This window comes from Lissotriton helveticus, chromosome 2_1, assembly GCF_964261635.1.
Source record: "Lissotriton helveticus chromosome 2_1, aLisHel1.1, whole genome shotgun sequence".
NCBI classification, from domain to species: domain Eukaryota; kingdom Metazoa; phylum Chordata; class Amphibia; order Caudata; family Salamandridae; genus Lissotriton; species Lissotriton helveticus.
In genome coordinates, this window is record NC_136059.1 from 1,190,833,954 (window position 1) to 1,190,847,792 (window position 13,839).

General features: G+C 44.1%; 1 protein-coding gene across 1 annotated transcript in view; it reads left to right on the top strand.

The window, feature by feature from the left end:
- The window catches only part of LOC144818546 (sodium/hydrogen exchanger 9B2-like), a 416,602-nt gene that overhangs the window by 162,271 nt on the left and 240,492 nt on the right, over window positions 1-13,839 (top strand). Inside the window, exons 3-5 of the mRNA XM_078676068.1 lie at window positions 2,387-2,567; window positions 5,586-5,756; window positions 9,980-10,122. Coding sequence (XP_078532194.1) covers window positions 2,387-2,567; window positions 5,586-5,756; window positions 9,980-10,122 — 495 coding nt within the window. The remainder of the gene's footprint in view (window positions 1-2,386; window positions 2,568-5,585; window positions 5,757-9,979; window positions 10,123-13,839) is intronic.

Below are 13,839 nucleotides of genomic sequence, written 5' to 3' on the forward strand. Positions count from 1 at the left end.
ACCCTGACCCTGATGAAAGAACCAAACACAAAAACCTCATCATAGGATATAAGGCCGCAATCTTAGCTGCCAAACTGTCATATTTCACCAATTTGACCACCTCCCTCAGCTCCCCTAGAGATCTTTTTAATATTGTGGACTCTCTGTCTCTCATTCCGATCCCAGACCCCATTGTCGCATCTTAAAAACTCTGCGACCAGATCTCCATGTTCTTCCACACCAAAATCGTGGACATCTATTCTGCCTTAGAAGTCCTTAATTCCATTCAGGACACTGCCCCGCCTTCTGACCTCCCTTCTCGGCCCAGTCTGCCTTTGGCCCCCCGAGGACATTTGTCCAACTTCCCTCTACTGTCCTATGAAGTCCTAAATGGCCTTCTCGACAAACTTAAATCAGGATCTCCCCTGGCCCCCTGCCCTCTCAAAATTTTGAAAAATTGCAGAGAGGTCCTGCTCCCCCCCTATCTGGACGTAATGAATCTGGCAATTTCGAACGGCGTCTTCCCTGCAACCTGGAAGCTGGCCATTGTCAAGCCCTTACTGAAAAAGCCCACCCTGGATCCTAAAAAATGATCGTCCCATATCCCTTCTCTCTGCCCCCGCCAAGATGCTCGAGGCCCACCTCAAATTCCATCTCAGCGACTTCCTGGACAACGCCAGCCTGCTAGACCCCTCTCAGCATGGCTTTCGGAAGGCGCATAGCACCGAGTCAGCCCTGACAGTGGTGGTCAATAACATCCGCGCTAAGGTCGACAGTGGTCAGTCTACCATTCTTATCCTGCTCGACCTTACCGCCGCTTTTGACACCCTGTCCCCCTCCATCTTGGCCAGGCGTCTCGGTGAGATGGGAGTGGAAGGACCGGCTTTGGGTCTCCTGACATCCTTCCTCAACCAGCGTGCTCAAAAGGTCAAACTGGGTGACTTCCTTTCTTCCGCCAAGCCTTTGCATTGTGGGGTACCACAGGGCTCATCCCTGAGCCCCACACTTTTCAACATATATGTGGCCCCACTTGCAAGACTTGTTAGATCTTTTGGATTGGAAGTCTTGTCGTACGCCGACGACACTCAGATAATGGTCTCCCTATCCCATTCTGTGGAGTCCACAGCCTTAAATTTTAAGAACTGCATTGTAGCCGTAGCAGGTTGGATGACCTCGAATTTCCTCAAACTTAATGGGGAAAAAACTGAGGTCCTCATCTTTGGTGGCAAACAAGATCTCTGGTCGGAGGACTGGTGGCCGCCTGCCCTCGGAACATGCCCCAAGCCTTCTCTTGTTGCCCGGAATTTGGGGGTCACTATTGACACCACACTTTCTTTTGACAAACAAGTCAATAAGACTGTTTCCACTTGCTGTGGAGTACTGAGGATCCTCAGGAAATTCGTGCACTACCTCTCCCCTGACGCCCGGTAACAGGTCTCAGTGGCCCTCATTTCCCCTCGCCTGGACTACTGCAATGCCCTCTATCTTGGCATAAGTAAAAAAGCTCCTTCATCGCCTCCAAGTTGTCCAAAACGCTGCAGCCAGGTTTGTAGTGGATGCCCCCAGACGTGTTTCCGTCTCGGGGATCAGAAAAAACCTCCACTGGCTGCCTGTGCAGGCCAGGATTAATTTTAAGGTTCTTGTCCTTACCTACCGTGCCTTACACGGCCTGGGTGCTGAGGACATTGGGTCTCTCGTGTCCATCTACACCCCGGGCAGGGCCCTGAGATCGGCCCACAAAAACCTCCTGACTATTCCCCGAACCGTCAAGGCTAGGTGGGGAGGGAGGGCCTTTTTCTCCCTTGCCCCCAAACTGTGGAACACGCTTCCAGCTGACCTTAAGGGCCAGCCGTCTCTTGCCCTTTTTCGAATAAAATCTAAAAGCCTGGCTTTTCACAGAGTCCTACCTGTAACCCTCCCTTAGGAACCGCCGACTACTCAGCTGTTTCCATCATATGCGCCTTTATACCTCCGGGTTAAGTTGCGCCATACAAATCGCTATTCATTCATTCATTCACCCTGATGCTTTATGGCGCATTGAGTTTGGGACAATAAAGTGAAGTGCTATCTGTAGAAATAACTTGTGAATTAATTGAAGCGATTCCTCCATAACTTTGTTTCACAAATGACAGAAACTCTTCATTAATTTAAGAGTTAGATCCTGGATGTACTGGTGCAGAAGGTATTTTTTCCACATGCCAGTCCTTTGTGTTTCAGTGGATGGGATTTTACTTGAGTTTTTGTGCAAGTCACCTGATCTCTCCTTGCAGTTGAAGAATATAATTTCCGGTCCCCACTTAGCTTCTTGAATAATAAAAATGTATCGGATGGATAAGGCTAGCATTAAATGGGAAAACTTACATTTTCGTTCCTACAAAATAAATAATGCATCATTTGTATTTTCCAGGACGCAGATGCCTTCAACGTCAAAGCAGTTGATGGAAATGGGCCTACAGAAGAAAGCGCTCTGTTGAAAAACTGTTCACAGCCGCTGCCAGAACTACCAAAAGAGGAGAAGCCTTGTAGAAAATTAAGGGAAATATTTGCATGTCCGCCGCAAGGGATTCTGGCCCGAACAGTGACCAATGGTAATTTGCAGTCAGTGAGCCAAGTAGAAATCTGGTCAATCAGTATTTCTTCTGATCATTCAATAACAATAACAAAAATAATTAGAAAAAACAGGTGAAAATATTGGAACAAAAACATTGAAATGTATTTAGATCTTTTTGGATTGTTTTCTTTTCTAAAACAATGTGGTGTATTTTATCAGGAGGAACACTAAGTTGATATCCTCTCACAAGAAATTTCAGAGGAAACCAGGAATTAGTTTGACCAATAGCCATTAGAGAAAAAAAGAGAAAGGTAGTTGTCAGGGAGGGGGGAGAGGTATGTCCGAGGGTTGAGGGTGCTTCCATTACAGTAGACAAAGGAGCTTGGCGATTAACAATTCACCCCCGAAACTATTGAAGGCGTTTTTCCTCATGTTCTTTATGCTTGCTGCTTTGGAGGGCGAAGTCTTTTCAACCTAGTATTTGATTATGGATTACCTTACCAAAAGACCACAAACTTGAACTTTCTGTTGACCGGTTTAGGGCAAATTTGAAATCAATCCTGTTCTGCCAAATACTTTATCTTTGCAACTTGCAAGAGGTAGGTTTACGTGGTGCACTACATAAATGGTATCAATTATTCTTACTAAACTATCACCGAAATATATATGAAAAAATCAGGCTAAGGCTTAAAAGTTGCCAATACACACTTTACCAAAATGTTGATGCAAGTTTAGAAGGGTTGCTAAATTTATGAGCAGTTGAATACAAAATATTTGTAGACAGGTTCCTGCTGAATCAAATCACTTACTTTAAATTATTAGTACATACATGGTACCTGGCCGCCATAAGCATGTACATATTCATATTGAATGCTAGAGCCAAGTAAGTGTAAAATATAACAACTGTGTCCTTTGCAAGGTACCAGTTTCTGCTGGGTATACTTATAGCTTGTAGTTCAAAATAGAACTTGAAACCACAGGTTGCTGTTTTGTTGCAGTGACAGGACTTGTCACTGTTTCATTGATATCCATTTTATCAACCACTCAATTATGACAGTCGGAATCAGCCTGTGGGGACGAGAAAAGAACGGTATTTATTGTATTAACCTAAATGTTAATAACTCCATTAAAAGGAATACCTTTTAGCCAGTTCTCTTTTAAAACATTCTATTATTAAAGAAAGCATGACAGACGAAAAATGTATTTGACGCTGAAATGTGCATTTGCGTTGACCCGACACCAGTGCAAATGGGGCTATCTTTATTAGGATTTCCGTTCTCGTCAGCATCTTTCCTTTCGATGACCTCCACATAACCATGGTCCTGAAGAGAAAAGGTCTTGAAATGTCACCCGTGCACTGGGAAAAAAACTTACTGCAGTTAGGGGACATTTGTTTTGTTTATTTCAAGAAAAGTTGCTATCTGTGGATGTCCGTTTTGTAAAGACAGGACCCACTATGAAATTATGTAGGTCTTTTAATAAGCCCATAAACCGACCCCTGGCCTGCTGGTGCGCCTCATCCAACTGCTACAAGCCCAGCTTCTACCAGTCCAACATCCTGGCTTCTAGAAGTGGAGCCTGTTGCAAGGATCCCAGTTAGCCAGATACATACACATTTAACATAACAGTCTGTTTTCAGAAAAAACAAAAGTGGTGATAAGTCCTCGTCACGGCTGACCTGCAGTAAATTTGCTACATTATTTTTCACTAATGCTCCCCCAACCCCCAAATACTTTCTGCCATGGAAGCATGTTGGTGAACAGAAAGCTGCCGCCATCAAACTATACATTTAGCCTGCATGCCAGTCTCCCAGTGATTGTCCTCAGTTGGTGAAGTTGAACATGCCAGTGTCTCCCTCTATAGCCAGTTTTATACCCACCCAGTTTGACCCCCATCCTTATTTTCATCCCTTTCTCCTGCCTATTTGACATCACCAACCTCCTGGAATGAGATCCAAAATCTTGCTGTTTGGTCGGGCAGCATGCTGGTGGCGCGTTATGGGTGCCCCCTTCTGTCTCCTCCATTCACACTTTCACAAGAAAGTGGAAGCAGTGACAGGACGGCCAGGAGGACCTTGCCATCCAAATGGTGTGTAGATGGACACATTTGTGCACGCTAACAGAGACCCTCTTGGAGAGTTATTATACACAACTGCATGGAATGGGCGGTGGGATACTAATACAAGTGGCCTTCAAAAATGACATTTCCAGAGAATAGTCATTTGTTTAAGAATGCAGCAGTAAATCATTAGGCAGGTCTTAATTTTGTATCTTTACGCTGTGGCACTATCAAAGGCATTTACCTGCAAAATGGGGGAAGGCAGGGACATTTTAGGGCCCCTGGGCAAGCGAATTTTGAGGGCCGATGTTCAGAACAGCTTTGGATATATGATCCAGTTTCAGCTCTTTCACGCCCCCATTGGCCTGAACACTGGCAGTAGTACACGGGCGCACTTGTTGACATTTTAAATGTGTTTACAGCTAATATTCAGGGATAGTGATGGGTGTTTTCAATACTGTAACACAGCATCAGCTCACTGATATTACTGCAAAAAATCTCTCTGACGCTCTTTCACTTCTCATATGTCAGGTTCTTTCTTGATCTAAAAGAAACTTTTTTTTACGGATGTTGGGTGAAACATAAACACAACATTTCTCTGCAAAATGTCTGTAATAGACTCTCACATCACCCACATTAAAAATAAATAAAGGAAAACGGAATTTAAAACAATTTGTTTAAGAAGTTTACAAGGTCATCAGGGCAGGAATCTCTGCAGAACAAAGCTGGTTATATCAGTGGGCCCGCCTGAAAGGCTGGGGCCTTGGGCCAAAGCCCACTTTGCCCATGCCTTAAAATGTCTCTGGGGGAAGGTAAAGGTAAGTAATAAGCTACGGGTGAACAGTGCCAATTGAAACTGATTTGGGCAATGAATAAGCTGTTAGTTGGTCATTATGAAATATGTTTTAATTTGTAACGCATATACATTCTAAACAATAAGAACCATTTCTGCAAACATCTTGCTTAGATGTGTTTTTCTTTCTGTGTCTTCTTTCAGTGGTCATGGTGGTGCTGGTGTGGGGAATCGTCTGGTCCATCACTGGCGCTGAATGTCTTCCGGGTGGGAACCTGTTTGGTGTGCTGTTTCTATTGCTGTGTGCAGTTATCGGTGGGAAATTGGTTGGTCTCATTAAATTGCCAACACTGCCATCCCTCCCTCCTCTTCTTGGTGAGGACACTTTTTAATAATAGTAATAATTAATACCAATAGCATTCATGCCCATTTATGTAGTGAAGGCTGCAAACGTAAATGCCTCAAGGCCTTTAAATAGCAGTTGTTATTATTACTTAGCTCAGTGGTACTCCTTTTACTAATCTCAAAATGATGAAAAGCTGTGTCACCAGTTAGTCTTACAGGGAGCAGTTGTATTTCCCCAGAGCATAACACACCCTTTTGACTTTAAAAGCATGGACCTAGGGGCAACGTGCATGCTAGTTGTCACTTAGAGGTCGAAGACATGCTGATGGACAACAGCCATTTTGTGCAGGTATATATGTATACCCATGGACAACATACGGAAATCAGACGTAAATTAACTTTTTTCTAATGCATTTATTTTTCAGAATATTTATTACAATACAGGAAATGTCTTTTTCTAAGAAATGTGATTTAATCATTTGTGTTACTGAATTATTTAGTAATTGCTGAGAAATATGCATTGATAATGTACATGTATAGTACGCATTTATGCCCATGTATTACCAGTAGCGACTATTTTAGCTCTGTGCTTGAAGTCAAACAGACTTATTTCGCATTTAGAAATAAACGAATGCTCTAAATATAAACAGACTATTTATTAGAAATAGCAGAGACGAAGAGCTTTTTATATGCGTTGGTCACGTGACCACAGGTGCAAGACATAGACACCCTTTGAAAGTAAGAGCAGAACTGCAGAGTTCACGTGCTCACTGAAATGATACTAATAGCAGTGCTTGCCTCACATCTGTTTGACCAATAAGGGGCATCTGCATTAAACCTTTTGGTATATTTATGCCAGAAGTGTCTTTGGGGAGCCACTATTGTATTATTTCATCCCTGTTACCTCCTGGCGTGGAGGGAATAGAATGAGAAAATACTTCTTTATACCGTAGAAATTGGATCTAGGTCATCTGTTTGGACAAGGGCGGTAATGGGATATCCACCCAAAACAGTAGAAGGCCTGTTTGGCTGTGCCACTGCCAGAATTGGTGTTGGCCCTGGCACCCACTCAAAAATAGCCAGGTCTAGTGGCATCATATCTGTGCAAGGCTGCTGCAAGAACTATGATGGTCTTCCAAAGAAAACCTTCGTAACATCCCTTACGTAAAGTGAAACAAGCATTGGCATAGCTCCGTGGTTCCCAAAGTGTGCGCCGCGGCGCCCTGGTGTGCCGTGATGAGAAGCCAGGGGCGCCGCGACGCCGTGCAGGATGTGGGTCGTGAAAACTGCAGCCACAAGTCCTCCCCCTCCTTTGTGCTGCCAGGTCAATTGATCCCAGCCCTCGCCCTCTGCATATGAATGGCTCCAGGGCTGTGCTCATCAGCCCCAGCGCCTTGCCTGCTCCTGCTGCCTCAGTAACGAGCTGCTAATTACTGGACTCCATTGACTGTGCAGATAAGGCCGGCCAGGGCGGGGGCTCTGTGATAACAGCTAATGTCAGGTGTGCATTTTACATAGCTGCCAAGGTTTCAGATTGTTATGTGTGAGATTTTCATGATTTCATTGTAATTATGAGTGACATTTGAACGACTATGAGTGACACTTTCACCCAATCAAAATCAAGCAATGAAGAAAACTAGGCAAACATATAAATATCAGAAATTACAGCTGTCTGAGCAATAAGAAACTACAAGATGATCTTTAAACTGCTCCGAAGAACCAGAAATGGAGGCGCACTAAACTAATACCCTTGTAAAATCGTACTGTTATACAAATGTGCAATCATGATATTAAACAAGTCTTTTCGAGGAAGTATTTTATTATAGTCCTGTGCACATTTGCAGACATGCACAGTTAAATAGAAAAGGTAATACTAAATCAATAAAGTCAGCTGACTCGCGAACACTGACAGGCACTGGACATTAATTGGGCAAGCCTCAGCTGAGGCACACACAGTCACATAACTCACAGCGGGCACCGAGGGTGCGCTGATGTAGTGTATTATACTCTCCCAATTCATTAATTCCCTAAATCAGTCCCGTCTGCCCTGGTTGGCGCACAGCTACCTGCCAGCCCCTCAGCTACTCTATGATGGTGTTGTATGCATTGCGATGTACTTTATAAGATCTTTGTGATTGCAAATAAAGTTTTAAATGGTGATGGCTACTCTGAATCCTTCATCACGTCTACTCTTGATTCTTCATGTAGACCAGTGGTTCCCAAAGTGTGCGCCGGTAAAAAAATGGTGGGGAGCCACGGCCAACTGCCAATTAGGTCAAGGGAGCCACGGGTCAAAAAAGTTTGGGAACCACTGGCATAGCTAATAGGTCTCGCCTTTGGGACCTTATAAGTGTTTAGTTATCCAGCACAATATCCTTGTGCTACAACATCAAGTGTTGCATGGCTGAACATTTATAAGGTCCCAAAGGCGAGACCGTGGTGTGTTGGGTACGGAGAAGCGGGTGTTTATGTTGAATTGGAATGCAGAGTAAGATTGTATGTGTTATTAATTTTTTCTGCTGTGGCTGAGAAGGTAGGCAAGCTGCGTGAATGTGTGTGTTTCTGTGAAAAGGAGCGTGACGGCTGGCGAGTAGCAGCATGTTGGAGAAGAAAGTGTGGCCACAGAGATGGATTGTGGCGTGTGCTTTAACTCTGTGTTTATAGAGAGGGGTAAAAAGTGAAAAGGAGTGCTGCGAGGAGGTGCGCAACTGGAGGAGCTGGAACCTAGGGATCTGTATTTCAGGAAAGAGAAGAAACGCCGCGAGGAGGGGCGCAAGCGGAGGAGCTGTGACAGGGTGAGCTTTGTTCTGTGAAAGTGAAGGAGCGTTGTGAGGAGAAGCAACACATCACAGGGCTGATGTTACGTGAGCCCTCGATGCCTGGAGATGACGAGGCCCTGCATCACAAGTGTTGGAGCATGCAGACCCAAGGTTGAGGTTACTAAATGATAGACGGGGACTGGAATAAGGAGCGCGGCTAAGACTGGAGAGTGCACAGCAACGTTGCCACAGTGAGACGGCAGGCTGAAACGGCACATGGCACCGCGAAGTAGAGAGGACTCCCTTCTCACCGCTAGTAGTGAGACAGAAATGGGAGGGGAGGAGTGACGCGGGGCAACCAGGGATTAGCAATGCTACAAGGCAATATTCGTTGGGCAGAGCAGGCCCTGGATGGGCATTGCAACTGATAGCATTGGCCGCCTGGCAGTAATAGTAACGCCACGCGGACGTGAAAGAGAAAGTCGTCGCAATCACGATCGCTGTGAAAGCGAAAGTGATCGCGATGACGCGCTAAAGCACGCAAGGAATGCACGTGTAGCAGCGCGCGTGCTTGTGCGCATGAGCGTAAGCTGGTGGCCGCTTTGGTAGCACTTCTAAAAGCCGCTACTAAATGTCTCTCCGTGCAGCGCAGTGCATGCGCGCTGACTCAGCGAGACCTAAAAACGCCCAGTGTATCAAGGACATTATTAAACTGAAAATGTATCCTTGGTTTGAGGGTTCACTTTCAGTAAGTACATTTGTGAATGCCGTTGCACCATGCTATGGATGCCTGGTGGACCTGCTGCTGTGTGCATTTTTGTTATGAAGGGGCTCTCTGCATGTCCCCAGGAGTTTTTCCTCCCTCCAAGGAAAGGAATTTAAAATTTGGAGGTTAGTGTGTTAGAAGTGGTTCCTTTGCCGCACTAGCAGTTTGACAGACAGATTGCCAAACTTCAAATCAGAATCAAAGTCTTCTACTCTTCAGTTACCTAACGTTCTTCTGATCCACATTGCAAGCCCAGCCACGTTAATGCAAAACTCCCTCAACACAAAGTGCCCCACATCTCCTGCTTTTTTGTAAATATCTTAGGGTCGCTTGGCTCAGAAGGATCTAGTCAATGCATTCATTCAGCTGCCAAGTATGTTTAAAAGGGATACCTCCATTAACACCTTGTGGCACATACCCCGCCCCACCTGTATGACATCAGGGACAGGAAAAGCTCAGAAGAGGTGGCACTTAAAGGAACACGCTCTGCCTCAAATTCCAAGTTTTCGCTGTATTATGATTCAAGCGTCTGTAATTGGGTACAAACTACTATGATACAGTTCCTGTAATAGGTTGCCTATTTGTCTGTGTATCGATCATTTCTTCCATATAAGCGTTTCCACATTATTATTTCCCTTGCGTGGCCTGAGTAAATGTACAGTTTTTCTGATCTATTTCTGTTTCCAAATGTTTCCTGGAGACCATTCCCTGTTGTTTTTTATTCCTAGGCATGTTACTTGCTGGCTTTCTTATTCGTAATATTCCTGGTGTCAGTGATCAAGTCCAGATCAAACATAAGTGGTCTTCATCCTTGAGAAATATCGCGCTTGCTATCATCTTGACCAGAGCTGGACTTGGGCTTGATCCAAAGGTAGGCTCAGATAAATATGTCAGAGGCTTAATGTCATTGTTCTGTATTTATTTTGTGGAGCTCTAAGGTGTAGTTATGACTTATGGAGTTCTAGGGTGAAATTATGACATATTTGAGCTGCTTCCTTTTTTGCAGAGTGATAAGAGCGCTCACTTGTGAAATTAAAAACAAGCAGACCTATAATTTTAAAAATCTCGATTAAATTCCTTGAATGGAATTTTTTTTGTAAACTTAATCCCATGGGAAAGAAAGGATAGTAACATAACTTTGCTAAAGCTTTTTAGTTCAGAAGATAAGGCTGGGGTCTCCAAGCTTTTGTTTAATAAGAGATACTTATGTTAAAAGAAAATCATACAGAGCTACCAATATTATTAGAGTTGTAATACTGACCACATCAGACAAGATTGCGTTAGCGCCCACCTTATGCAAGGCTACATACAAGCACTGTTTACCTCACTGCATCAGGAAAGGTTCCCAGCAGTAATGTAAAAATGTTTTTCAATGTGGAATACGTCTACATTAGCAATACATTGGCCATAGTTAGAATGTCCCTGGCACCTAGTCAATATTAGTAATAAGTCTCCCCAAACATCAGCTCGTGAGTTCAGAAAATGCACACATTTTCCTTTTGAATACACACTTTTCAGTTTTGGTATACTTATATTAATTCAACCAAACAAAAGCTTCTAATTTATTAGGCTGGGCTGCACACAGGAGAGATACTTATGGGTACTTAGAGAGCTACCTGTAGCTCACAACTTACTTGTCGGAGAAGCTTGAACAAGGAGTGTCTCTCCTGACCCACCACCAACAATTTTCCCAACATTAGTCTTTCTTCATCCTTACAGAAAGGACATTTCTGTGTTAGAACTGTGGGAATGAAGTTGAACTAATGGAAGAGTTTTGACTAAGAGTTCCAGAGTTAATACACAGGATGTGTTTTACATCCCTACAGTGAAAATATTCTAGAGCAGGGATAAAGAAAACTGCTACAGATTTTGCATTAACAGTCTTATTATGGCCATAGATTCCTTCTTTGAGGGAGGTTCCTTAGGTAGAGTATCAATTAGAATACATATACTGTGCAACAGGAAATCAGTACCATGGTTGCCTTTTAGCTATTGCTTGTTCTGTTATTTTAAATTTTCAATGCGTACTTCCTCCACTTGGTATCAGAAGCAAGCTGTAGAATAGGACACAGGAACAATTCAGTACCATTGTGAAAGTCAATGTTTATGAACTTTTACAAAAGAAGGTGGTTTGTGAATTTTGCTGAGAAAAATCAGTAGGTACTGCTTGGCTGCTTGCATCCTAAATGCTTTTTGTTTGTGAGATGCGATAATCTCTGAATTAGTAATCAAGATAAAAGTGGACTGTTTTGTAGAATACTCCATGCACCAGGCATATGGCCTTGCAAATACATTTCTTTCGTACCAGGAGCAATGAAAAGACTCAGGAGTTGGCGACATATGATTTAAAGTTCAAAGAGGAGTCTTACTGCAGCCTTTTGATTGTGCTACCATTTGGAAACAAGCATATTGTGTAGACTCAAGTAGATGTTGCTCCCTTAGTCCAGTCGTGATTAGACAACAATATTGGTGGTCACGATCCAGAGATTTGTGGAAAGGAATGGCAGAAAACAGTTTCATCTGGAAAAATCAGCTCTGAAACGTAGCATTTCCAAGTTGACAGATTTGCATTTTATTTACTGGCTCCTGTGTATCACCCCATAAAGTCTACTTATAGTTTTTTTGTTTTTTTAAATCTTTATTTTTCAGTTTTTATACATACATGGTAAAAAGCAATGGTTACAGCGGTACATTGTTTAGGCGTGTCCTTGTACAATTATGATGTGATGTAGGTTACATGTCTTAACCCATGGCAACAGTGGAAACAAACTGGACTGCAGGTCATCTCAAATTAACAAATAGCATGCATGCATGTCGCACAGTCTGTCACATTCCAGCCCCCATACCCCAGGACATCTCCGCAGACGTACCATTTTCCACCCTAAGTCCCCTCCTCGACCTGCATTGGCGTTCAGGCACAGACACATAGTGAAACCATGACATGAATAGTTAATTCTTAATATCCACTCCTAAACTACACCCTCAGGAACAATGCCATTTTCCACCTGCGTATCAGATTCTCTGCGTTTCTCTGCAATATACGCTCTATACGGGCCCCAGATGTCTGTAGCTCATGAGGAACTGGGCATAAATGACGCATACTCCTTGCAATTCACATTACAATACGCTAGACTGCGAAGCCACGCCTGTACTGTAGGTGCTTTTTTCCTGCCCCACATTAGTGCTACCTCTCGCTTGGCCAACAGGAACCCAAGTGCTTCGAACCTTCTAAATTTCTTGGGGAAATTGACCATATAACCCAACAGGGTGATTTCCGGGGTAGGGACCAGGGCCAACAAAAGCATGTCTCCCAGTGTGACATGTACTTGCACCCAATAGTGTTGTAAGTCTGGGCAGGTCCAAGTTAGGTGCGCAAAATCTGCATGTGGAGCAGAACATTTCCAGCACTGGTGTAGTCTAGAAAGGTCTATCCTATGGGACCAGGTCGAGGTGTGGTACGTTCTGCGGAGAAATTTAAAATGTAACAATTTATGCCTACTGTTCAGGGACACCTCCCTCGTGAATCTGCAGCATTGTTCCCATTAGTCATCAGAAATAGGACGGCCCAAGTCCTGCTCCCATGGCGTGCGAATTATATCATCAGTGAAGGGGCGATCCATTACACACCGTTTATATATTTTGGCCATCAAATGTGCGCCAGTTGAACTTTCAATAGTTAGCGTCAGTGAAGTGGCAGGTTCGGGGGCAACAGGATATGTTGGAAAGGCGGCCCATAAAATGGAATGCATACGTCTCAACACAAAGACATCCATGAAGGAGCAGTCTTGGAACCCAGCCTCCTCAGTCACCGAGAATGCATGGTTTTCGGGGTGGAGGTCACCTAGCGTATGAATTTGGAATTTCGCCAATGTACGTTGTACTAATGATGGGGAGCAATGAGGGGTTCGGGAGTGGTAATGCCGGGGAATGTAATAGGTCCAACCCCAATAGTCGCCGTAGCTTCTCCCATACCCAGCTAATGGTGGATACCGTCTGAATGTCTCGCGGGTCCCACGGGATCACTTTGGGTAAAACTGTGGACAGTGTCTGCGGAAGTACCAGATCTGCCTCCGGTTTCAAGTAAGGGATACGGGCGTCTGGGTGGTACCATGCATATGAATAGCAGCACTGTGCCGTTAAATAGTATAAATATATATCTGGGACCCCAAACCCGCCCCTCTCATACGGGAGAGTCAGAGTCTGCCATTACACCCGTGGTCTTTTGACCCCCCATACCAGTCTCAAAAGGAGTTGCCGATGCTGCAAAAAGAATGACTGAGTGAGGGGAATGGGAATGTTGTTAAAAAGATATAAAAATCTCGGGAGGACTACCATTTTGACAATGGCAACTCTACCCGCCATCGACAAAGGCAGGCGCAGCCACCTCTCAGTTTGTGATTCCAAAGAGCTTATCGCACGGCCATAGTTTAACCTGATGATGGTAGCGGTATCCAAATGTATGTAAATGCCAAGATATTTGACCGGGTCCTGGCACCATTCCAACGGATACTCGCATTCCCATGGAGCTGCGCTGCTCGTTAACAGAAAAATCACAGATTTATGCCAGTTAATACTAAGCCCGGAGAAC